Source organism: Vanacampus margaritifer, chromosome 4, assembly GCF_051991255.1.
Source record: "Vanacampus margaritifer isolate UIUO_Vmar chromosome 4, RoL_Vmar_1.0, whole genome shotgun sequence".
NCBI lineage: Eukaryota > Metazoa > Chordata > Actinopteri > Syngnathiformes > Syngnathidae > Vanacampus > Vanacampus margaritifer.
Genome location: NC_135435.1, coordinates 19,448,178 through 19,475,984, shown reverse-complemented (window position 1 = coordinate 19,475,984; position 27,807 = coordinate 19,448,178). Strand labels below are relative to the sequence as shown.

General features: G+C 40.0%; 1 protein-coding gene across 2 annotated transcripts in view; it reads right to left on the bottom strand.

Annotated features, from left to right (window-relative positions):
- galnt2 (UDP-N-acetyl-alpha-D-galactosamine:polypeptide N-acetylgalactosaminyltransferase 2) overlaps positions 1-27,807 on the bottom strand; it is a 56,094-nt gene that overhangs the window by 22,473 nt on the left and 5,814 nt on the right. For both annotated transcript variants that reach the window (XM_077564138.1, XM_077564139.1), the window contains exon 2: positions 4,977-5,064. In XM_077564138.1, coding sequence (XP_077420264.1) covers positions 4,977-5,064 — 88 coding nt within the window. The remainder of the gene's footprint in view (positions 1-4,976; positions 5,065-27,807) is intronic.

Sequence of the window (27,807 nt, the reverse complement as noted above, 5' to 3'; positions counted from 1 at the left end):
ATGTCTGACTTTTAAAGTCAGATTAATTCTCAACCCCACTTCGCAGTGTAACACATGTCCAATAAATTTAACATTTCCGAATCATTAAAGCTTCCAAAGATTTTGCACCTAAACAAAATGTCTTGGTTAGACTGGGGATTATACATTAGTTGGAATATAAAATGCAAGCGGCAGGGGTTGACGCACTTCACAGCTGTCTGGGAAGAAAGCTGCTAAGCATCCATGAATTTTTTTCTCTACTTATAAACAGGGGGGAAAAAAAACCACAGGCTGATAATGTGCGAGTTGAGAAATTTGCAAACAATCAAAAGCACGTTGCCCTGGTTACCGAGATCGCTAAACACAGAAAAAGGTTTCATTTCCCAGTTAATCACAACCACTGAGACAGACCCTAATAAGACCGCGGCTAATTAGCTGAACGCTGCTGCAATGGTAATGACTTGTGTGAAGCGTATGGCAGTGTGAGATTATACTATCTGTCAATGGAGGTGAGTGCGTGCAGTGACAGGCGCAGACAAAAAGAAGGGAAGGCTGACGAGGATGAAAGGCGACAACCGAAACGTGTGCATGTGTCTAACTTGACAGTATGTGAACGCGCCTCGCATGTTAACTAGACGGGGCGCACAGTGATCGGTCTGTGAGTAGAAAATGACACCTTTGAGACACGGCAGCGTGATGTCCTTGCTGATAGTGGGTCTCCATGGCAGTCATTAATTAATGTTTCAATTTGTTTTGTTTACCAAATAATTTAGTCTGTTCTATTTTTAAATCCATCTGGATGAATGTCTTAAGTCTCTCTTTTTCTCCCCGCCAAGCTCTAAATACTGTTTGGGTCTGACACAACAAGTAATATTGTATACTGAAATAATGATGATCTCGTCTCGAGCGCAGACTAATATCGCAGTCCTCTGCCAAGGTTCAACTGTTAACAAAAGTGGAGAAGTGTTACCAAATGTGGCAGGTTAGCAACAATTAGCAGCATACCTTATAGTGAAAATGAGGCACCAAATACAACAAATTGCCCTTCCTGTTGAAGGCTATGTACAAAAGGTGAAAGGTGACAGAAGAATACAGCAGAATTTGTTTCCATCTGGGGACAGAAGGAAGCCTTGTTTTCATTGCGAGTCAAACGGTGTGAATGGTTATCTCTCAATTGGAAGGTTCCGTGTTCAAGGTTCAGTTTAGTTTATCCAACAGCTCGGTTTAGATGCCCTTCAGCAAGATAATGTACTTGCAGTTGCTTTAGTGTCTTTGCTGTGTGTGTCCCATCAGTCCACTGCCACATACGTGAATGGGTGAAACTGTAAAAAACAATTTGTGTAGCTTGAAGGTAGAAGGCGCCAAATAAATACATGTTGAGGATTTCATTCCTTCTCTTTGTTCATTGTTTATGTCGCCACCCCGCTTACACGCCCACGTGCAAACACAAACCGCATCAGGTTTTACCATTACAAACTAAATTATGGCAGACGGAACCGTAATGTATTGTACATAATATATCTACAGAGTCTCTCTTTCAGGGCAGGCTGACACACTTGATTAGATGTCAACAGCCTCAACCACCGGATATCTTATTCATGTGATATGAATAAAAAAAGAGAGAGAAAAACTCCCTGCGGCCATCTTTTCGAGTGCATCCCCTATGGAACTGGCTTGTGGTTTGCATGTTTGGACTTTTTCCACTGGTGAATAATAGGCACAGTCTTGCACTTTTCTCCCTTAGCCTTCTTACTCACTGAGCTCTTTCCACTCTTAGCCTCTTCAGACTGTCTGTTTGTGTTGGCTGCAGTATTTTCTGGAAATCCCACGATGCTGTGGTGTTGTCATACTGATGGTGCATGGCAGACAGGACTCCCCCTGTGTAACCCTTCCAAAGGCATCCATTGGAACTCCAATAAACCACTCAATTCACTCCATCTCAGCGCAGCACTTTGTGCACACGTGTCTTTCCACTCCATGATTAAGACTGAGCTCAACATTTGTAATTTCTATTATGTGCGGTTAATTAAAGTGTGACTATATCAGTTCAACAATTTGATGTGGTAAAACAAAAAACTGATGTGATAAAACAAAAGAGACATGAAAAATCTTTTTTTTTTTTTTGATGATTGCTTCCCGGTAGAGAAATACTGAACACACGTAATACGCAATGATGAAAACTATTTCTGGTCTTTTGCTTAAGGCAATTGCTAGTGAATTGAGAAATCCATGTGGAATCAATACAAGGCGGACTGGGACTGTTTAAAACGCAGCAGGGGATTCCATCTCCAGCATTTGGTTAAAAGCTGTTCGTTTTCTTAATGTTCAATTTAAATTCACTTATTTGAACACAAAATCTATTAAGTGCCACCCTTTTGATTTTTAAAAAGGGTGGTGCACATCACCAAGACCACCTACGTACGCTTATTGCTCTCCAGACTCTAAAATTTTAATAACTTTTTTTTTTTTTAAACACATTCATATTCCACCCTTACTCTGTTCACTCCCTCTTTATCCTCAAAATAATTTGGGGAATATAAGTGCTAATGTGTTCCGCTAAACTGCCATGGTGATGAATAAAGTCAAGTTAAAAAGCCCCCCATTTGTGTAGTGATATTGGAAATCCATTTCCACTCATGGATCAATCCGATGCATGCACTCAGCTTTTCATGGGTCACACGGACCGTGTGGGAGGGAGGGGCGACGGTTCCGAGAACGGCGTAGCAATTTGCTCAGATATGACTTTTTAATCTGCCCTGCTTTCGGATTCCCATGGGTGAAGATGCATAGTTGGTTTTGCGGACATATTGCAATGGAATTTCAACCATCACACTGCCGAGCGCCTTGGATTGTCTTTTCCATTTCTAGTTGGTTAAATAGGTCAAAGAGGCTAGGAAACAAGTAACACTGAATAAGAACTCGAGGAGGAAATCATTTGGTTTGTGAGAACACTGGAGGTACACTTTCTAAATACATCTTGAATGCATCTGTCTTGCAGTTTCTTTCGTAAAAAACCCAACTACAGATAACCTGCTTTTACTACTAAATTAAATAAGAGTGCATGCCAGCCAAGTTTATGTGCTACAGCCTCTGTCGGGAATAATGTGATGGAACTTTTTAAAAGTGAGTGAGTACAGTCTGTTTTTTTTAATCGTTTTAGCCATTCATAGTGTATGAATTATTTTAGTATCTCGACAAAGACAGAAAATTATCTCGGAGATGGGCCCATCATCTAACACCCTGAAACTTTTAGGCACATGGGCAAACTTAGGGTTCCCCCTGAGGTGACCGGAGGGCCCACGCTGTGTTTGAAATAAAGCCAGCTGGCGAAGTTCAGTCCACGTCAAAGGACGTTGCTCGAACAAGATGGATTTTAAGACGGCAGCAGAACACTTTCTGGATGCTTGTATACATTGGTGGACTGCAGTAAAGATAAATAAATAAATAACAACATTTGCCTGGAGTCTGGACAAGATGAAAAAGAAAACTGAGGTACAGACGCTCCCCTACTTACGAACATTCGAGTTACGAACAAAGGTACATACGAACATTTCTGCGCGTACAGTATGTCGAAAAATGTTCGGAAAGAAATGCTGTAAGTAGGCTTTTGTATTGCGCGTAGTGCTTCTTTCCGCCGCTAATACCGACGCTTGGCGCTGTGAGAGCTCATTGGAGGCTCAGCAACGTGTCGAGGAGGAGGAGGAAGAAACGCCGGTCCCCATAAAGGAGGAAATAACTTTTGAAGCCGATTCCAGCGACGACGAAGAATCTCTCATGATATAAAATCCTCCTCTTCCTCCTCCTCCATCATCATCTCCTTAAGCATCGAGTACATCTTCCAAAAGTAAGTTAAACTTCATTTTATTTATCTTATTACGTACATGTACATACTGTGTGTGTCTCTCGCTCTCTCTCTCTAACATACGTAGTACAGTACTGTACGTATTCTCTCCATTTTATTAAAAGTTTTTTTCAGTGCAAACCAATGCAGGTTACTTGTACAAGCCTTAAACATACTTGTATAAACCTTCAATATACTTATATAGGCTTTAAACATAAATTATAATACAAAATATAGCACTGAAGCAACTTACGAACAAATTCACCTTACGAACGATCGTCCGGAACGTAACTCGTTCGTAAGGTGGGGAGCATCTGTACTCATAATCTGCCCATGGGGTTGTTATCTGAAAAATGAGGTTGTGTGTGATAACATTTGGAATCAGTGCCATTTGATTATGCTGGGCCTCTGAATCAATATGAGTGATAATCTTTAGTTTTCTGTTATGATTGCTAATCTTAAATGTTATCTGTGCCATTAGAAATGCGATCCATACAAGTCTAGTAGTTATAATTCTGCCTAAGGAGCACTGTAAATGTCGACTTGTGCGTTACTAGATGATGCTGGCTGGTATCCTTTTATATTGCTGTTCAGATGCAATGAAATTACACAGACACGCCTCATTAATATGTACGGTCACAAGACTCTAGATGCACAAAGAGGGAAAATACAGAATTAACTTCTTCAAATGTACTAAAAATAATGGTCGGGGGAAACACTACGCTCAAGGGCAGACATTGAGAACATTTAGACTTCAGCCAGAAAGGAACTTTTTCCCCTGTATAGAAAACCAAGCTAATGAGTCGCCATACAGGACAAACAAGGTCCCCACTGTCCACCACTTTTCAATCCGTTCATTCCCAGAGCCAAGTGTAATTTTATTTAAAGATTTGACAACGAACCTTCTTGTGAAGTTGTGATTTGAACAGCCCAGCCAATTTTAGGCACTGGCTTATCAACAAAAGTTTTTAACATAAAAGTTAGGAAAGGATTTGCATGAAATGATGACCAAGGCAAAATGATCCAGATCCTACTGGAGAATGCCTAGTGGAATACATTGTGTGATACGTGTGTATTCCTAGCTGTAACCCTCTCTTTGTACTTTTCCAGCAACAATAAATAGACATAATTGTGATGCAAAGAGTGTGATTCCTACCAGGCGGCAGAACTTCCAGACTGTTCGCTTTGTCATCAGAGTTGTGAGCTCTGTTTCGTCTGGATGAGTCACTTGAGTCCCAGTCATCCTGAATGAAAAAGAAAAAACATATTGAGCACAACTTATCATATAAAAACGGTTTTGAATAGTCAATCTGGAAAGGAAGAAGTTCAGAAAACACAATTCTATTGTCCACAGGAGCCACCCAAGCAATTAATCTAATTTAACATTAAAAGCCACTGAATCAATGCAATGTGAGACGAGGCTATTACAAGTCGGGACTTCAGGGAATCACATGCAACAATTTATTGGGCAGTTGTCTTCTAAGAACATGTTGCTTTTCTGTGAAAAACAAACCAAAACAATAATCATCAGTGTCACAGTGTCTTGCTTTGTGTCTCCATCCAACCCCCCCACGTCTAATCACAGACATCTGAAAAAAAATACACATATTCTTAAAACAAAGAAGGGAAATAAATGTTCATGCCAGCTATAAAGCCAGAGAAGTATCTGTAGCTGAAAATATTTCATTCCCTTTATGGACTCTTTTGCCTTTTTGTCTCTTCATTTTGAATCTTCAATTGTCTCCGAGATGAAGATCGAGAGCCATTTACAACGAGACTAATCCATCAGAAACAGTGCGTATGAGATCATTAATTTCTTTTATTAAGCCATAATTTTCAGACAGTTCAGTGAGGGAGATTTTTTGAGACATTTTACACAATTGTGTGCTTCCATTTTGTGTGTGGAACAGTTTTTGTTGAATGATATAATATAAAACTATTTGATTTGTTTATGAGCAAAACATTATCTTTCTTTGGCAACGTTGATCATTTTTACATGACACATTATACAGAATACATTTACACAGAGAGGATATAGTGCATTTAGATACAAGTGACCCAACGTACAAGTTTTTGACCCAAAGTCACGGTCGGCTGATTTGCTGCCTTGACTCACAAGCAAAAATTTAAGATACAAGTATTGTACGGTGGCAGTGAACAAAACTCTCGTCACAACAAGCAGCAGTTGGGGATATAGTGAACAATTTATCTAAAAAGAGGTTTGAAGTAACACTAAGGAACTTTCAGTTCACGTTGATTATGGCGGCACCATATGGACACAAGCGGTATTATTATGTCTGAAAGAAGACCACATTTCCCATGAGGACAAGCGCATTGCGTCGTCTTTTTTTTTTTTTTAGCTCACGCCAGCGATTAAAATCCGGACCAATGTTGGTCCTTGACTGTCCTTTTATACGGGTAGCTTCCCTTTTCCTTTTTTGGCTCCTCAGACAAAACTCTTGAGTTGTTTTGCAGCTTCTGCCAAGAAAAGCAGTAATCGTGCATCGACATTCAATGACTTCCGTCTTTGTAACGAATGGGGAAAGGGGGAAGTGACGAATGCCATAAAGCAGTCAGCACATTTGTAGTTTTTTTTGTGGAAGTGTTCCTACCATCCTCCTCAAAGTTGCTTAGTGCCAGTAAAAATGATACAGACACCCTTAGGCCATGAAAAAAAAAACATTCAACTAGTTTTAAGTCGATGTTTCATCAGAAGTCATGAAAATATTTTATTAAGGTTGAAAAGTTCCTTAGTGCTACTTTAAAGCTGTTCATTGCCACTCCCGGTTGAAGTTTATTGTCAACATATGTACATAGGCACACAATATATTGGGATATTATTGGGAAATTTACCATGTACCTAAAGAAACAAAAATTTTATTATCAAATGAAAAACCTTTTTTTCATGTGGCAAAATAAGCAAGCTTAATGTATTCTTTGTTAATTAATTGTATTACCCTCGATAATGTTCAACTATTGGATAGGGTTGCACATTTAAGTTTGCGTCTGACTGGTCAAAGCATAAAATCCCATATGAAATCGCATGTCTTTGTGATATGCATATTGCATTGGGCCAATATCGCAATATCTATATTTTTGGGGATATATTGCCCAGCACTAATTCACGGGCATACATTCTTTATCCTCTGCAAAAACAACCTAAGTAATTGCAGCTTACTCCAATAGCAATTTCACTGAACACGGAACTGATTTTGTTAAATGCCTTTTGTGACACCAGCGGACAGTAGTATTGAAATGTTTCCCCGTCGGAGGCCAGTCTCAGGTTTCTGCAATGAAGCACACAACTCCCACAGACATAAAATATTGTACAAAGACCTCCCAAAAGAGTGGAATCAGTTATAGCAGCAAAGGGGGGGAAACTGTATTTTTTCTTCTTCATTTTGCCACGTTGTGTAGGTGCAACATCCAGGTGCAACAAATACTTAGGTATGTAGTGAGTGAGGGAAGAAATAAACGCACCTTTCACAAAGTGACATGACATTTTAAAGTGTCAACACCATGTAACATAAAATTACGAGAACACTGTCTTGTCTCGCTGAAAATGAATGCTGCAAGTTACAACCATTCCGCCAATTTATCCGTCCCCCTGTCGCCTAATGTCACATCTGGAGTACACACAGATTTACATGAGCTGACATCCTTCATTGTGGCTCTCTAACACCACTGTAAATTATTTCACAGCCGCTTAAGATGACAGACATCAGCTACTGAAGTTCACCACGTGGCTTTGCCTCCCGTCTAAACTTGAGTCAATCGCTTATTAAGTCCCATGTTCTCCTTTCTGAGCGTCATCTAGCCCGACCAAAAAACTGTCAACTGATTCTTAACATGTTTTTCAATTCACTGCCTGCTCACACTGGGAACACCCACCCCCCTCCCAAGTGAAAATACCGCCTCATCAGCATCTGGGCTCATTGGCAACATCCAATGCAAGCCATGCAAGTGTGGCTTCCAGTAGCATTTTAATAGCTAACGCATGGGGTCATACAACACAGCCAAGTGGGGGAACGTCAGTGGAACAAACGTGATGTCACGCTCAAACAGGATTTTCTAACCACTGGACATTTTAGGGGGCTAAGTTGGAAAGTCCCTCAAATCATGCTAGCACATCATTATAACCTTAAGTCATAATAATTAAAAAATGGGCTGAGCATCAATTTAACACAAGAACCTGCCAGGAAAGTTGGAGCAAGAATAATCTGTTATGCAATTATTTGATCAGAATACACAAAGAGGGTGCCCTGTGTGTTTCTTAACAACAAGGATTCAACCTATCAGCTGATTTACCAAGCAGTCCACACCCTGGATTGGTCACCAATCAAACTCAGGGCACATGCAGAGGCAGGCAACCATTCAACATGCGTCTCTGAGTGGGAACTGAATCCATGTTACCTGCACCGAGGTCAGGCAAGTGTACTACTACACCGTCAGAGAGCTAACTGTACTTAGCTTTCACAGTATTTGATGACTGCACACTTTTTCTCATGTTACCAAGCTTCATTACTTCATTATTATCCCAAAAATAAACAAACCTAACCTTTAAGTGGAGGAACACGATACAAAACCCTCTTGGGACGAATGAAAAATGGCAGTGAATGCTAGGCTGCTTCCTAATTTCTGTTGAGGTGCCCCTGAGCCAGGCTACGAACCCCCCCCCCCCCCCACCAAACCTTGACCATGGTCAGTTTGCACGCCTCTTTAACTCTGACAACTTTCCTTGCATGCCTACACGCGTGTGTTCTGGTTAACTGTGTGATGTGCAACACAAATCTACAGCAGAGTTTAAGGATAATTTGACTTTAATGAGTAGAATAATTACATTTTAATTAAAGCTATATGCATGTAAGATATGACCCAACCATGGCTCAGAAACATTAGGTTGGTATACGAACTAAGGATTGTGGCTCGTACCTTTTGATCCTGTAATGTGAAAACTGACAAGAAAAAGTCCTTAGTATAATCAAATTGTTCACTCACAACTACCTAGGGATGGCTTAAAGAGTTCCTCAGTATATTTTTATGTGTAAGGTTGGTAGAGTATAACCTTTCCCAGGAGCCCCACATTCTATGAATTGAATGGGTTGAGCAAAAATTCCTATTTTCATATTACCACCACAACAAATCTTTGCGATCCAGAGCGTTGGGACTTTAAAATGAAGATGAGAAACAGTTGAACACTTTAGTTCAGTGGTCCTCAACCCTGATCCTCAGGGACCGGTATCCAGCCTGTTTTCCATGTCTCCCACAGCCAACACAGGTGGAGATCGTTATCAGCCTTCTCCAGAGATTGCTGATTAGCTGATGATATGAATCACCTGTGTTGGCTGTGGGAGGCATGGAAAACAGGCTGGATACCGGTCCCTAAGGACCAGGGTTGGGGACCTCTGCTTTAGTTGACACATTGGCATGATTTGCTGTCCAAAACGCAGCTAAGATATAGAATATAACCTAAAGAGCAAATGCTGGAGAAATGCTTTTGCAATTCATTTGATGGGATTTTACAACCTGATTTTTTTTTTTAATGGTAACTGTAATTCTCTTTCCTTCAAACATAGGTTGTTGCAAATGTGTGCACAAAAGTTTTCATATAATAATTCAGAATAACTCATGTGTGAATGATGCCGAACTGCCTTTCCATCCTTTTATTACTGTTCTCTTTTGGCAGTAAAAAGGCTTTCACTTGTTTTTTTCTCAACATTGCTTTTTGGCCAGCATCAAGACTCAGTGCTCAATGTGTCCTATCATTTTAAAAAAAGATGAGAATTCCGGGCTTTTTTTATACATGTTTAAAAAAAAAAAAACACTACTCCCTTTTAAACATTTAAACATGAAAAGAAACATGACAGATCCAGAGCAATATTGCCCCAATTGACGAGAACCTGCAGCAAAGCAATCACAACAGCTAACAAAGTGCACATCGCACACACTGACACAAAACAATTTAAATATTTAATTTACAGCCACAAGTAACTAGAATGGCCTGAATCTAAGTCTAAGTAAGGCTGCCATGTTTCTTTTATACATTTTGCATCTGCTATGAATGAATGCATTGGTGACTCATGCCGAAACTTCTTATGAACTCTAGAGTACACGCAAGCGGAGACAAAAATATTTTGCATTCTTTATATTAATTAGTAAGTTCAAAAGAGTTAAACATGTTTTCATGCTTAACTCATTTGCTCCCCAAAACGTATAAATGTTTTATTTTAAATATTACCATGGTCCCAAAAATGTATTATACGTTTTATTTATTTTTATGCTAGAGCATATAGAAGGCTTTAATGCAGTCTTAAAGCAATGGTCGTTATTACAAAAACGGCCAGCAGGTGGCAGCAGAGTATAAGAGATGAACCAGGGCCATGTTGCAAAAAGTCTTTTTTCCCCAGTGTTTTAAACATTTTTGTGAATAATGATATTCTATATTCTAATGCTAATTGCTGTGCGGCGGCCGTGGCACAGGGTGTCGTTCAGTAACCAAAAGGTCGGCTTGTTCGATCCATGCTCTTCCAAAGTCATGTGTCGTTGTGTCCTTGGGCAAGGCACTTCACACACATTGCATCCAGTGCTACACACACTGGTGTATGGAAGGTGTAAATGTTTGGTGGTGGTCAGAGGGGCCATAAGCGCACACTGGTAGCCACGCATCCGCCAGCCTGCCCCAGGGCAGCTGTGGCTAGTTTAAGTAGCTTACCGCCACCACAGTGTGAATGTAGGAGTGCATGAATACTGTATCCATTCTATTGTAAAGCGTCTATAAACTGGACGATCTGCTCCACAACACTCAGGCAACATCGGTATAACACGTCCTGTCAAAAGTCAGACCTTCAAAAGAAAAGCAGGCAGTTTCACCACCATTTCTTTGGCCACAAGCTGGTTTATCTTCTAGTAGTTGCACTCAATAAACAAACTCAAAATAGCTTCCGTGCAACTGCTAAATATGACACCATGGAGCCAAACTGTTATTATACGGCTGTGTTTTTATTTTGAAGGCCAGACTTGACAGGACAATACACTGAAGTTGCGCACCCTGAGGGAGAAACCTTGAACAGAAACTCAATAAGACTCAATGGGGGCCTCGGCCAATTGCCTTGACATATTGCGTAGAGGCAGACAAATAAAAGGCAGCTAGACGATCTAAAAACAGTTATACTAATATGAGTAGTAAGTCTAGTTCAAATAGTACCATAGTAGAACTTGCCACGTCTGAATGCACAGTTCAATGAGGTGTAATTAACACCCGAGTCTATTTCATGCCAAGTGAAGGATGTTTGCTGGGTGTTCTCACACCTGCTGCTTGAGTAATAGGATCAAGTTAAAATCCCCTAACACATCACGATATGCGTGCGTGCGCGAGTGTGTATGAGAAGAAAGCTTTAGCCAGTTGTCAGCTCATATTTGTATGTGTGCACGTGAGGCTCTAGAAGCATTTGTGGGTTCGATAAGGTGACACAATTCGCGAAGATGAGCATTTGTGTGCCTGCGTGTGGGTGTGTGTTCATCCGCTAATGGTCATCGTATAATCCACGATAATCTGATCACATTTGATGACAGATTAACTCACACAGAAGCCAACTGCTATTGCGCGCACACACATTTGGATGGAGTCTGTTTGCATTTATGACTTTTCTAGTCGTCTTCGTTTTGTCTCCTATTACCTCCAAACCGTGTACTCCACAGTGCACACGTGCTGACAAGAGCAAGGACAAGGGTCATATTTATCTGTTATCAACTTCCTGTAATGTGAGTAAGTGAGAGTAAGAGAAAGTGAGCGGGAGAGAGAGAGCTTTTTCCATATAACAATTATGTAAAATTATTCTCTAGGCGTCTTTAACCTTGGGCCTGGTTGCTTCACAAATGACCATTTGTTTACTTACATTACTTCAAAGTTGCAGAGCAAAATCCCGATTGATCTTTACTGCTACGTCAGTGTTAATGCAGGGAAAAAACAAGCACGGCTAACATGAGCTCTGTCGGAATTAATAAGGCCCAGAAACTCTGTTTTTTGTACAATCCCACCCCTTTGAGGGTAATAAATATGTGACATGCTGCTTCAGTGTGACTTCATTCACATTTTCACTGTTATTTATTCTTGACCAAAACAGCCTGCAGTCATGTTGTTCCCCCAGTCTCTGATGGCAAGTTGCTTATTGGATAGATAGAAGCCTCTGCTCACAAAAAAAGATCAAAGCTGCCCATCTCAACTTTACCACAGAGTACCTGGACAAACCTGAAGCTTTTTTGAAGTCCCTTCTGTGGACAGATGAGTCCAAAATTGAACTGTTTGGTCACAACTAAAACAAGTCATGTTTGGTGAAAAATCCAACACTGCATAGCAGCAAAAGAACCTTCAACCTAGAGTAAAGCATGGGGGTGAGAATGTGAAATTCTGGGCTGGACAACTCCACATAATCCAGGGAATCATAAATTCAGAGGAAAAATCCTGGAACATAACCCGAAGCCGTCCTTTGTGAAGTTACAGCCTGGTAGAAGATGGTTCATGCAATATGACAATTACAGACGCTCCCCTACTTACGAACATTCGAGTTACGAACAACGGTACATACGAACATTTCTGCGCGTACAGTATGTCGAAAAATGTTCGGAAAGAGATGCTGTAAGTTCGATTTTTTATTGCGCACCTTTTTCCGAGTACTGTAGTGCTTCTTTCCGCCGCTAATACCGACGCTTGGCGCTGTGAGAGCTCACCCAGCATTGGAGGCTCAGAAACGTGTCGAGGAGGAGGAAGAAGAAGAAACGCCTGTCGCTCATAGATAAAGCATCGCACTCTTCGAGCAGCAAGACCCAAATATTGAACGTTGCACAAAGGTTGCAAATCAATTGAATGATGCCATACAGTGCTACCGCATCATTTATGATGAAAAAAGAAGAAAACTGTGCAATCGTCGTTAGATCGCTTCTTTCGGCCAGTTTCTAGTAAATCCTCCAAGGAAGATACTCATCAACCCTCAACTTCTTCCTACATTGAAGTTACGGAGGAGGAAGTAACTTTTGAAGCCCATTCCAGCGACGACGAAGAACCTCTCATGATATAAAATCCTTCTCTTCCTCCTCCTCCTCCTCCATCAAATCCTTAAGCATCGAGTACATCTTCCAAAAGTAAGTTAAACTTCATTTTATTTATCTTATTACGTACATGTACATACTGTGTGTGTCTCTCGCTCTCTCTCTCTAACATACGTAGTACAGTACTGTACGTATTCTCTTTAAACATAAATTATAATACAAAATATAGCACTGAAGCAACTTACGAACAAATTCACCTTACGAACGATCGCTCGGAACGTAATTCGTTCGTAAGTTGGGGAGCGTCTGTACAACCAACAAATGGCTGAAGAACAACAAGATCCATGTTCTGGATGTGCCCAGTCAAAATCATGATTTAAATTCTTTCAAAAATACTGTGGCGGAACTTGAAGCGGGCAGTTTATTCCAGACGCTAGTTCTCATTGCAAAAGGAGGTGCGATGTCCGATTAAGTGAGAGGTTCGCATACTTTTGCATCCATGAAGTCAAGAGTTTTTCTTAAATCAACAACTTCTGTTCAAGAATGAATGACAATATTATCATTCTTTTTGTTCAAGTCCATGTCAACATTGTAGATTTGGGTATGACTAAACATTTAATAAGGTTATTTTAATATTTTATACAAAAAGTCTGACCATGCCTGCAGGGTTTACAAACTTTTGAGCAGCAGTGTTTTTTATATATATATATATATATGCACATAATAACATGTTAACTTCTGAAAAAACGAGCTTGTTTGAAGCTTACTTAAAAAAAAAAAGAGTCAATATTACGCACGTGACTCTGAATGTTAAAATATTTTTAAGATTTAGCTACGCCAACAGTTTGGCCTGGAACAGATTTTCTACATTTCCTCTGGGTTTCCAAATCCAAACAATTCAGCAGTTTGACCGGCATCTCAGAATGGACTGTCTGTCTTAAAAACTGAGTCATTTCTTTGCGCAAGCTAACAACATATGTGCATCATGACAGATGTCACCACACGTGGTCGGACAAATAAACACACACCGTAGAATGAGACTGATGTGATATGACATTTGACCTCAAACATCTCGGGTCACATGGACTTTACAGTCTCGGAACAATACATCTGGCAAATTTGAAGGGAAATGGTTAAAAAAAAAAAAGTCTTTGAAAAGACCTAGTTACCCTTAAATGTTGAGTTGAATACCAATCAAATCAAAATGGAGAGTGCTTTTCTGTAGACCTGAGACATCCCACAGAGAGAGAATGCTATTAAGCAAACCATCATGGGACTTTCACATGTGCGTGACACACGTACGTACGGACGCCATTCTTCTGAAAAAACTCTCACGTTTTGTTTCACCTCAAGGAAGACCATGAAGAAAAAGAATACCAGAAGGGGAAATCCACAGCCTCAACTTGCAGCTGAGCCATTTTGCTCACGGATCACTAAGCAAACTGCAACAAGTCACACCAACTTGTGTGTGCACGTGCGTGTGCATGCATGCGTGTCAGCAGGAGAGACTCTGGGTGTAAAACAGCTCAATGGTACAATTGTGTGTGCTGGCCTCTTTCCCGAAAACCCATCTGCATCCCACAAACGCACACACAAACGCGCACAGAAAGATGTATACACACACAGACACACACGGGGAAGTGCGCGTACATCGCACACACACAGACACATCCCTATACAGGCACACATATAATTGTCAGTCTAAAACAAGAGTGTTGCGCAAACAAAAAAATGCAGCAACTGACCTTTAGCTTCAAGATTTAAAGTTGAGAGAGAAAAAAAAGCCAGACAAAACGCCAACCAAATCAAGTTTGCACTCTCTATTTGAAGCGCCGCAGCCATTAAACGAAACAAATAACAATTAATTTAGCAAATATTAAACTCAGGATTCCTACAGCTAAAGTTAAATATGAGACTTTTTAATAGGGATAGACCGATTTATCGGCTGGGCCGATATTCAGCATTTTGACAAATATCGGCATTGGCCATTTTGAAGGCCGACAATAGATCCATTTTTAAGAAAAGTGTTAACTTCAGGGAACTTATTTTAAAAAACGTATTTTCTTAATTTTATTTTCAGAGATTCTGATGGCCCTGGGAACTCTCTGCACCTTCTATTTTTGTTTGAAATTAAAACTCAGATAAGTACAAATTTAATTCTTCGGATATTTTGAAATTTTTTAATACTTTATTTGTTTAAGTTATTTAACTTTTGAAAACATGCAGGGTGATCCCAGAACTTTTTGTTAGATTTTTAAAACAAAGACATCTCATTGACTAAGATTTTTTTTTAAACACTCCAATATTTTACAAACCCTAAAATTTGTTCAATAAACATATGCTTAAAAAATCCCCCCAAAATTAAGAGCTGGAGTTTGTATTTTTTTCAAATGTTGATGCCAATATTTTCCCTTTTCGTGAAAATGATTATCGCCTCCAAATATCGGTTATTGGCGTCCTTGACTGCTAATAATCGGTATCTGTATCGGCCCTGAAAAAAACATATTAGTCTATCTCTACTTTTTAATCTAAAATTGAAGAGCGACTTCACAATGTTCCCAATATCCCTTGTTGTCCAAAATTGCAACAGTACATACATGTATGTCCATCTGCCCTGAAGAGTCCCAGATAAAACTACGTTCTACAATTGTAATGAATTTTAAGACTTTTTAATGATGTGTGGGAACATATAATGTTAATATAGTAAATAGCACTTGATACATACTGTATGTGCAATCAATATAATACATGTAATCAACGTAATATATATAATATTTATTGCAACTTAACAATAAAAAATAAGAACTAAAATCACAGTCAATGGAATGCTACTTGCTGTAAATAATAACTTTATGATTGAGTCTTATTTGGGCACAAGTAAAACCATACATCTGTGTTTCTTGCTACTTCTTACCACTAAAAATTCTCTTATTCTTAGATTAGATTGAAATTTCTTTCATTTGTTCAATGCTGCCCTTTGTTAGTTTTTGTTTGTTGTGGTTCATATTTACAGTTGAGCTCATAAGTTTACAAACCTAAGGCAGAGTTTCCCCCAGCGCTTTATTAGTTTGGAGGCCCAACTTGAGCCAAGTTTTTTTATTTATTTTTAGTAGCTAATCGTATTATGGTGAGTTATTACCTGCGTGAAAAAAGTTTGATCTCAGATTAAATGAACCTTTGTTCCCAAAATAGAAGCATACTTTTGGGACACAAGAACATGAACCATTAAAATGAACAGCTTGATGCTTCTTCATGCTGCCAGGGACCAAACCCATCAGCTGGTCTGCCTCCCAGCATGTCCTCCGAAGTGCTTAAAAGAACTCAGTTGCAGGACAATTGATGCGTCATCTATTGTTGTAGCACTGCATGAAATCATTCACACACGCTGCTCATTTTTTTTTTATGTTAAGTGTGTTGGATAAACACGGACCCTTGTGGAGAAGACATGAAAGAGCGTTAATATTGTGAGATTTGAAGGAAGGGCAAAGCAAAGCTGGAGAACATCAAGCGGTGAAGAGTTCATGAGAAGTCAAAACTAATGTTCCCTCATTCGTTAGAACATTGAGTTACACGATGCTTGGTGCTACAAATGTTCAGTTTCAGTTCCTGAAAATGTTGACAGCAATTTTCAAGCTTGGATGTGTTTGAGAATGTATTGGTAAAAAATAAAATAAAGTAACTGGTGACCCAGTTGTGATCCAATTCTAACCCTGGAGAACCCAAGAACCCTTTTCTTCTTTGGAAAATTATGAATTATACATTAAATGACTGCTATAAGTTCACTGAACACCAAAATATATGCTTTTTTAATTTTAACCCTTTTTTTTTTTAACTAGCTCAGAGTTGCTAATTTATCAAAATATATATATAAAACATACTCCTAAGCATTCTGCAACATGATATGAAATAGATTAACAAAAAAAATACCATTTTACCATCTGATGGTTTGCTGAGAAGATGATTTTGTTTGGATTGATTTCCAGCTCAACAAAACAGCCATCTTGTCACCACCACTCTGGCTCATGTAAGTGCAATATTCATCCACTAGATGGCCCCATGCAGGGGTCAGAAGTGGCACTCTGGACTTTTGAAGTTAAATTTGTATGAATGAATATGGAATGTATTGGGGTCAAATTTGACCCCGTGGGTTCTCCAGGGTTAAGAGGAAACCAGAGCAAGGAAAGACTGGAACTGACCAATGAGGAACGCCGGGAGGAGCAAGGAGCCACTGCCGAGGTATAGGACACGAGTGCTGAATCATTCCGATATGAGCGAGCCGAGGGAAGGCGTAGGCCTGGATGCTGCCGGGCTGGTGGGGGCGGGGTTTGAAAATACCTAACTTGACTGTACACACTCTTTCATCAACCACAAGCTTCCTCTCTTTTCTTCACCCTAACATCCCCCCCTTCTTCCTCTCTGCTTTCTTTGATGCTCCCCTCCCGCCTCATCCTCCTCTCAGAGAACACTAAATGACTGTTCCCTCCTCGACCACAATGCCGCTCTGTGATTACGCCCACCACAAAAACGAAGTATCTGCTGGGTGTAAGACAATCTGCATGATGAGAGCTCATTATAGAAAATTAGGATGAGTGCTAGGAATATAAATGAGAAAACAATGCAGGTATTTTTATTTATTTTTTTACATGGAAAAGGGGCAAAAGTAATCTACTGCCAGGTGCCCAGAACAAGGATGAGGTCATAAATGTTACAGTGCTGATGGGTACTAAAAATCACAAAAAGCAGCATATCTCAATGCTGAATTAGGAGATTTAAATATTTTCTTTTGCCATAGAAGGAGAAGCGTTTTCAGTCAACCAACCGTAAGAGGTGTGTTTATGTCAGTGTTAAAGGTGCACTGACATATCCAGTCGGTGTCAGGTTCTTTTGCATGCGTTTGTTGTTATAAACAGCTGCAAAAGCGTTTGCCAGCCCAAAACACGAAATATGGTCATATAACTTCACATTCGTCTTTATTTATATGTCAGCTCTGATTAAATTATACACACATGCACTGGCCTGATTGCATTAAAATATGTCAGCAAACCTCTGACAGGAGATAAAGCAGACTCCATCTGTCCTTCGCCTGGTTAAAGCGGAGCCAATGCAAAATTTCACGACATGACTACAACATAGCATACTGTAAGCCTGCTGGCAGGTCAACGCTATGATCCTCTGGTTCCACTCCAACATGAAAACATCAATGCGGTACCGCAGATGTGAATTTGTTTGATATATTTCCGATGGTTTGCGGACTTTAAAAATCTCAATTAAATTTCCCTTAAGTCGTCTACTAGTCCGACCTTTAATAAGTAAATCCAACCATCAACTTTCTAGTGCTTAATGCTTATCCTGTTTCGGGTCATGGATGAGCTGGAGCCTATCCCAGCTGACTTTGGACAAGAAATGGAGCACACCCTGTCACACCACTTTGAACAAATTAAACTCACATTAACCCTATGGACGATTAGAAGTCTTGAACTCAAAAGGTCCGTCTTACTGCCACATGTTCAAAAACACAAGTCAATTTCTTGTAGGGGTGACTGTGGGGTGGTAATTGTTGGTCTTCATTCCCTGAGAATTATTTGTTCAATGGACTCAAACGACAAAACAATACCGAGGAGTCAGTCATTTAGATTGTGATTGACTGATGTGGTCTAGTTTGCAGCCGCCAAACGCACGCCGGGCTCCCAACATGTGCCCAGCTTGTAATTGGTTTAATTCACCAACATGTTCAACAGGCGAGGAGCAGATGTAAAGCATCTAATGAGGGCTAATTACACACTCTAAGTCCACTGTAAGTTGGCTGAGGGGATTTTTTTTTTTTCCTCGAACAGTGCGCAGGCTCTTTGAAATAAATTGCTATTCTCTGTAGGGGAGAGCATTCCTCTTTTTTTTGGGGGGGGGGGGGGGGCATTATGACCTATATACTGTAGTTGTGGTCAGAGGTTTGCGACATGAATGTGACCGTAGCACTGGATTTTCCATGATGTCTTTGAAGTGTTTTTGGTCAGTCCAATGAGTCACACCAGCTCTTTTTTATGCTGGCAAGGGGAACATACCAGCTGTACTCGATTGTAAACAAGAAGTAACGGGAAGCAAAGGCTGCTAAGCATGACTCAAAAGATCTAAGCAGCTTTGGGTACATTTTCAAGGATGCAATATGTCGTACACCCAGTCCAAAAGTTCTAAGTCTTACTGCAAATGAAAGCTCAATCATTGATGTCCAAGGTGAGTATGGACTGTATATAAAAACCTGCATGAGGTTATAAGACAATGGAACGTCAACATGGACAATTATTAAATGATTAGTCCTGGTCCCTTATCACATCCACAGCCTGCAAAGAACAGAAATTTGAACTAGATTTGAGATTTAACATTTCATCTCGTTGATCACACATAAGATCGCAATAACTAATTATCTTACAGCTGTTTTAACAAGCAGTTCCCCCGTTTTGATGAAAAATTTACAAAACAGTAGTGAGCTTCATCGTTAACGTCGAACCCTGAAGAGAACTTCTCTTTACACAAAAAAATACACGTGGAAAACAGATAATTCGGGGACCGTACAAAGAAATCAAAATCAATAAATTGTAACAGTAGTTGGGTGCAGTTTTCCACTTCAAACTCCTGGAAACTGCAAACAGCACTTTTAATTGCCCTTTTAATGTAGGTCAGAATGAGATATACCAACAAACAACCACGGAGGAGAATGAGGGTCCCATGTGTTTACTTCTGAGCATGTGATTGTTTGCCACTGAAAAGAGGACCAGTTTGATTAAAATAGAGAATGATGGCAGTGAGAAAAAAGAGTTTGTTTGTTTTTTGATCACTTTGGGAAAGGCCCATTTCAGTTCCAGCATCCAGTCTATCCTGAAGCTAGGATCACAAAGGCTCAATATAGTTGCAAAGAGGTGGCCAACTCCATATTTGCCATGTTTTTAGTAGGCTTTTACACAATCAGGATTTTGGGGCGAACCACTGAATTAAAAAAAAATGAAAAAAGATAACCCACAAGACCAGAAGACCATGGTTTCCCCCAGTACTTTATTAGCCTGGCGGGCCACCAGGCTTTTTCTTTCTCTTCTTTTTGCAAGACTCTACGTTACAGTATTGTTAATTTAAAAAAAAAGAAAAAAGGACTATAATAACACAAAATAGTAATAATTACACAATTTCATCTCAACTTTGCACTTTAATATAGCTGGCTAGTGGTTTGTCATGTAAGCATGAGCAGCCACCAGGGCAGTATAGCAATATAAACATGTTTCTAGATTTCAGTTTTTCAGTAGAATATTAAAACACTTATGGCTCTATTAAATAACACTAACAGTAAACAAAATGGCACAGCAGTATTTTTACTACACTACTTAGTGTATCAAAGATCTCAGGCTATAAAAATCAAAGCCACATTATAAATGAAACACAGGGTTTTCCATTAAAAAAAAGTCCTCCTTGTCTGTTTGATTTAATGGGGAGTACGCAACTGTCAGCAGAAGTGTGAGATCACTGTGAGACATTCTCCTAAGCAGAACGAGCCCAGGCATTAGGCCAAAAAGAATGCAGATCCTCTGTTGCACCACTTTACCTCAGCCTCAGCAGTACACATCCAAAACATCATTTTATCTCACTATGGTCATGCATTATAAACCGGCTGGCACAAGCATGTTTTGCTTGCCGTCAGGATTCTCATGTTGTTAAACACAGTTGTGTCAGTCATTAACATGCAGGGTGGGTGTTCGCGGCGACCATTGCCCTCCAACGCTGCTGCTACAATAAAGGACAACAGCAAGAAGCACACACGGTTTGAGAGGTAGGACAGAAAACTACCAGTGTCAAAATGAAGATTGTCCAGTGAGCAAACATGGAGAATAAACATCAATTGTGTATTGTGTGAATTATAGTACTATACAAATGTCTACTTCTTGTTTTGTTTTTTTTAGGAAGACAAAGAAGATGCAACGACATAATGATTTTGTGGGCGGACAGTTAAAAATGGATACAATTGTGTTGAAAAAATGGTATAAATATGGTTTGAGGAAGTTCGTTCTGTATTTTTGTGTTATCCTGGACCTCAAGTTCTTACTCTATCTGGTCTACTATTTACTGTTTTTACCATGATTTTCCGGAGTGCACTACAGCGGGCCCTTACAACAGTTACATTCCTTCTGTGGCGATGTAACCTGAATTTTGTACTAGGGCCGGGTGATTAATCGCTAGTTTCATCATTGAGATATGAACATTCAATATATTAATATCTTGACATATTAATATCGAGAGAGAGAGAGAGAGAGAGAGAGAGAGAGAGAGAGAGAGAGAGAGAGAGAGAGAGAGAGAGAGAGAGACAGAGAGAGAGACAGAGAGAGAGAGACAGAGAGAGACCTCTCATGGTAGAAAATGCACAAAAAGGCACTAGACTAGTTGGGCTAAAAGCCTGAAATATTCTGCTTGTCTTGACAAAAATAAAACTGCCTTCTTCCGATGGATGAGTAAGAGGCGCCCTATAGGAGAGAGACTAACCACATTTCTGACCTGCTTCAGAAGAACCAGCTAAAACAACAAGTTGAGACCAAAGAAGACTTGCCACAAATGGCTAATAGACAGCAAATATATATATATATTTTTTAATGTAAAATGATACTTGGGGAAATAAATAAATACAAATACTTTGTGTCTTTACAGTTCCAGGCCCTCATGGAAAATATCCTCGGCGAAAGACAATCCAGACAGCTAAAAAACCCTTTGGTCGATATTTCCAAGACTGTTAAAGATACTCCAAATGAATGAAGTGAACAAACCTAAGCCGAACATAAATCACAACATAAATCTACACTTTAAAATACTATCTCTTCATCTCATTGCATTGGTCAGCCATGATTTTTTTGTCACCTTATTCTTTTTGCCAGCTACATTTAAAGCCTTCATTTCATATCTTCATAATTCTGCTGATGAAATATTGACTTACAGCTAGATTGATGAAACCTTTGTCATTGTGTAAAGGTGTTTGTATAATTTTTACTGGAACTAAACAACTTTGAGGGAGATGGTGTGAACTCTGCCACACAAAAAAACAACAACTACAAAACGTGCAGACTGCTTTACGGCATATGTCCTTTCCTCAGTCGTTCCAGACGTAAGTCGAGTCAAACGTCTACGTGTGATTACTGTTATCATGCAGAAGTTACAAAACACCCCAAGAAATGAAGATTTTTGTCTGAGGTGACAATAATAATGATAAAAAAAAAAGCCTACATGGATGTTGATAGCACAGTACAGGATTTCATTCGCTGGCGTGAGGTGAAAGACGAGGGGGATTTCCAACCGATGCTGCCTTTGCGGGAAGGTAACTTTCCATGCTCAAATTAAAAATAATAAGGCTAATGTTAGCTATCGGAAAATTGCGTGGTGGCAATAAATAGCCATCAGCTTGATAGTTCGCCCTTAGACACTGACCCGACCAACCACGCAACACTCAAACGTGCTTTCTTGTTTACGAATGCTTGTGAATATGGGAAATGTGGGTCTATCAATGGAAATTCAAGGGAAAACAATACCGTTTTTGTCCAAAGGTGCCGCCATAATCAACGAAAACCAAATGCTCATTTGTGTTGCTTTAAAAGGTTTGACCGTGTAATCTCCAAAATGGGACTACTACTTTCCGGTGATCATGAATTCAGCATTGCTCCCCTAGTTGCCCACAGTTCTGTATGTTTCTGTACTTTGTAATAGGGCTGGTTGAGCTTGAAATGGTTTCATTTTCAAATGAGCCTTTTGTTATCAAAGGCACAACTTCTTAACGGTCCCCGCACATGCATGCTTCTTCTATCAAACAAATAAATGCGCTATCCATGAGTCATGACCAAGAACCATAACTGTCGGTCTACAAAACTAGTGTGGCTGCTTCAAGGATTTTTAGAAAGGGGTTGTGTAGTTCAGGCTTTATTCATATTAAACTTACAAGAGACAGCTATTCATGTACCATACAAGTTGTATTTTGACAACTACTCAACAAAAAAAAAACATCCGAGCGTGGATGAGTGGAGAGGAAAAAAAATCCCTTCATTTTCTGTTAGAATGTGCAATACTTTGGTTAGTATGTCAAACATCAGATTGATGAATAAATAGGACAACATGTCACAAAAATCCCAGTTCCATCCATCAACTCACATAACACACTAATATTCCAAACACTAGCAGGATGCATTGGGCTGATTAATCGGTTTGTTTAGTTTCCAATGACTTTTAACATCAATTCATCAAATGCCCCAATCCGTCAAACATCGGCCAAGCTGCCAAAGTTTCACTATAACTCTTCCCTCTTTTTAAGACCGCGAGCCGAGTCAGCGGCTCTGCTTCCTGAAACCATTTCCACATGCTGTAAAAGAGACACTTCACAAGTTTCTCCTTGCCGGCACTTTAACTTTAGTGTGGACTTTCAACTTTGTCACAAGGTTGTGTTATAGAGCGCAAACAATTTGTCATAGAGAAGTTTCTGGTTAGCAGGGGGAAGTTATGGAGCAAAGACCTTCTGTCGGGATGCACTGATACTGTACGTCTGGACTCGTAAAATTTGCTATGACACCGACATCACAGCACCACTCTGCCAAATCCCTTGGGCAAGCGATTTGGATAATGAATGAAGGAAAAATAGGGTAAATGGGCTTTCTTTCGCTCAAAAGCAATTTCAAGTGCGCTCAAGGTGGGAAAGCGCGATACAAGGGAAAGTGCATTTACCCATTTATTGAGCCTGAAAAGTTGTATCAGTGCAACCCTAGCCTCAACATGACGAAATTACAATTCATTTAACGTGTGATCACTGTACAGCATGCCGCAAAGCTCAAACACAATCTGCTCGTCGATGCTTGCCGACCTATGATTTGTAAAAAAAAATAAATAATAAAATAAAGGGGGAAGAAAAGAAAGAAAAAAAAAAGAACAAAAGAAAAAAGAAAGAAAAGAACTGTACAGCATACCGCAAAGCTCAAACACAATCTGCTCGTCGATGCTTGCCGACCTCTTGATTTGTAAAGAAAAAAGAAAGAAAAAATGAAAAAAAAAAGAACAAAAGAAAGAAAGAAATCAACAAAAAAACAAGAAAAAAATAAGAAATAAATAATCAAATCCAGGACAGGTATAAACTCCACAGGCAATTTATGAAAAGGGTGTATATGTATGTTTATAAGGTTTATATTAATGCTTACAGAGTGCATTATAGTGTGTTCACTGTTCAGGCACATTTTTCTCAAAATCTTTTTTAAATTTAGAATTGCACTACATGACCTCTGGGTCGACTGAAGCGGCTCCAACGTTTAATTGTGTATTTCCCTTTCAAGTTTCCGCTCAAACAGACGCATCATACAATAAAGGCAAATTTAGGGTCAAAACTGAAAACAGTTCCATGTAAAAGCAAGAAAAGGGGAAGTATGATATTCAAAACAGGTATGTTTTAAGTTTGGCTTTAAAGAGGAAATGGATTCTGTGTTGCGCAGTGACTGGATGCTCTGCTCCCCACAGTGATGAAGGCAGGCAGGAGGTACAGAGAAAGTGAGAGCTGCAGTGGCAAACTATACAATGGGTGGTGAGGTTATGGATGTCCTCGGAAGGAAGCAGAATTTGGAAATGCATTCTAAATTTATCCAGTAGCCATGGGAGCTGTTGCAAGACTGGGGTAATGTGGTGGACGGATATTGAAAATTGAAATATGATGTGCGCCAACGTCATCAATATGATTTGCAGCAGTGACCTGGATGCAATACATCTACACACACACACACACACACACACATCGCCAGGTGAGATTCGGGGGGGAAAAAATATCTGTCTGGATGGATGTCTGTTCATATGAACCTCAAACAGCATATTGCAGGGCAGACGGGCTTGAGTAGAGCAACGAAAGCATGCGTGATGCACACTCTGCTGACCCAGCCTGCCTTTTAATCACGCTATTGCAATAATGGATCAATGTGTGTTGCAATGTTTGTCACACACTGAGCTCGTCTTTTCCACCTGGTAAAATGCTAATGCTGCTTGGCCTTCGTTAGATTATTACATAAAAAAAAACAAAAAAACAGCAAAGCAGACCGCGTGTTTTCAACTGTCAACACTTTAAATAACCCTCCAGTAAGAGTTCATTAGCTCAATTAAAACATTATCACACTCTGCCAGCTGTGAGTGGAGGCCAGCGACACTAGGGATGCTGAATAACACTTGTCATTTATTTCGTCATTTCACTGCTCTTGCCACAACGAAGGACGACATGACAAGTGTGTGTCCTCCCTCAGAGGAATTCAAGCATCAGTGACAAGACGGACTCGTCGGAAAAGTAACATTAGCAGAAGAATACATCTGGCTCCAAAAGTGCAGGCTTCACCCCAATTGTTATTGACCAACAGAAAAAGGACAGAAGAGGAAATAATGTGCACTCTAAAAAGAGAATTGTTGAACCAATTTAAGATTAAACAGAGAATTGATGATCAATTTAATAAAATTGCTTCAAGTAGCACACGATTTAATAATGTTAATCCAAAGTAATATATTCATTAATTTCATCCAAAGTGAATATATTAAGGTTAATTAATTATGAGTTCATCAAACTTAATACATTCACTTTGGATTAACTTAATTCAATCGTGTATTACTGCTTGAAGCAATTTTATTAATTGGCTCAACAATTCTCTTTTTCGAGTGTACAACACCGAGTAGCATACAACGCCATCTCTAAAGTTCTGAGATTGTAACATTTTGAATGGAGCGAAAATGTAAAAATTAAATTATATTTTAAAAATTGTTGGAACCACCGTTATGAATGCTTTGTCTATTTATATCAATCATTTGTGAAGAGACGTTTAAGGCAGGTTTCCGAGATGGGCTGCTAGCTAAAACCGGCTAAAAGCACGTTGGCTAAAGATGCACTTGTTCGAAATGTAGTGACGCTCTTGCCAATCAAAACGGGTCACCATGGCTGCCTGTGGGTTGCACTAATACTAACTTAGTCCCATACACTTTTTATAAATTTCACTTTTGTGCTGTCGGGAAATAGAAAAATAGAGACCTCAAGGAGGTTAATTTTCGGCGAAATCTCAAAATTGACATTTATATCCCTTTTGTTGGAGCAGGTCACATATTCTGCAACATTCCACCACAGTCTCTTACTCACCCTTTCTTTATTCCAACACAGTCAGAATTGCAGTCACCTGCCCCCGCGCCACCTCTTCATCAAGACCTTCACCGGTGTATTTTATTGATTGAGTGATTGCTCTATTTAGCTTACTGCCAATACCGGTTTGTGCTTACAGGCCAAAATTGCAGCGTATTTTCTCATTAGTGCAATATTGAACCGCTTAAGTTGCGTGTGTTGTGACTAACTCCAGCCTGCCGGGAGGGACAACATCTGAATTGATACTTCACCGTGGAGGAGGGTGATGATAATGTGGGCGGTACATGCCACTCATCTACAATGTTTGCTTTAAACAAGTAAGAGAGGTCACGCCGCCTACGATAGACAACAGATGTAATGATAAAGCTGGAGTTGGCAACGTGTACAGGCAGGAGGAAGAATCAACATACCTTTACAGGCAGAAGAGATTAAACTTCTTTTTTTGCACTACAGGCCAGCGTTATGCACCACCTCATGTGTGCACTGAGCTCTGAAGCCTCAGCCACCACCAGCAAAAGTGAATCCAAACCACTGGCAAAGCACAGCGCACTTACAAAATTCACTGAGTGAGTGATCCATTTTTGGAAGACGACCATATCGGTAATTGAAGAGTGATTCACTAATGTTATGTTTACATTCAGTACACTATGTTCCTAGATAAACCTGCATCCCCTTTCCAGGCCACCATGCAGAAAACAGGATGGTCATGAGACAAATGCGGCAAATAATTGCCACCGTAGCTATGGCACAGATAGTAGGCCGACACCCAACGCAACAAAACGTGACACTACGTTAAAAAAAAAAGGCCTTTCACAGGTTGGAGGAGGCCTCTTGGGTGACAGGAAGCATATTTTTACACCGACATTTCGCATTCAACGCCTACGAATTGTCTAATGCTTAAGCTATTTGTCTTATTTCCCAAGAATGCCTGCTGTGGCGTACCAGTTCATTTATAAGGCTTCATGTTGAATGCGTGACTGAGAGAGAGAGTGCATGATTGTGTGTGTGTGTGTGTGTGTGTGTGTGTGTGTGTGTGTGTGTGTGTGTTAGAGGAACACAAAGAGAGAGAAGTGTGAAAAACTGGCTCTTTGGCATGTTTTGGTACACTATATTGGGGGATTAGTTGTTGACAGAAAATATTATCAAACATTCATTGAGCTGAGTGAGCCTTTGAGTCTCTGGGACTTGGCCACCCCGCCTCCTCACAGCCAATCAGATACCATGATAAGACCTTGAAAACTTGGCAAGACTTGAACACAGGGGTAGGAAGAAAATTGCCAAAATCCCACAGCGCATGTTTCAGGCAAAGGGCTGCCGTGGTCGCCCAGAACATAGCCACAGCCATGTCGTCATTTGTTTTGCTTCGTTAGTTGATTCTCCTCTCATATTAGTTGATAATTATTTTAGAATAAGTGTAAGAAAAGGCAATCCAAACACCAAGAATGAATCCTCTAACGTTGAAGTCAGCGGTTATGAGATGTGTAAAGGTCCCGCATATTATCCACGACCAGAGGTGACAAATCCATGTCCAGAAAGTAAAAACCCTGCCACAGTTTGGCTTTAGCCCCTGATGCTAGCTAGCTAGCTCCCTAGCAGGTAAACGAGTGCCATGGGAGCTAGCTAGCTAGCACCTGAAAGTAAAAACCCTGCCAGAGTTTGGCTTTAGCCCCTGATGCTAGCTAGCTAGCTAGCACCCTAGCAGGTAAACGAGCACCATGGGAGCTAGCTAGGGAGCTAGCTAGCTAGCCCCTGAAAGTGAAAACCCTGCCACAGTTTGGCTTTAGCCCCT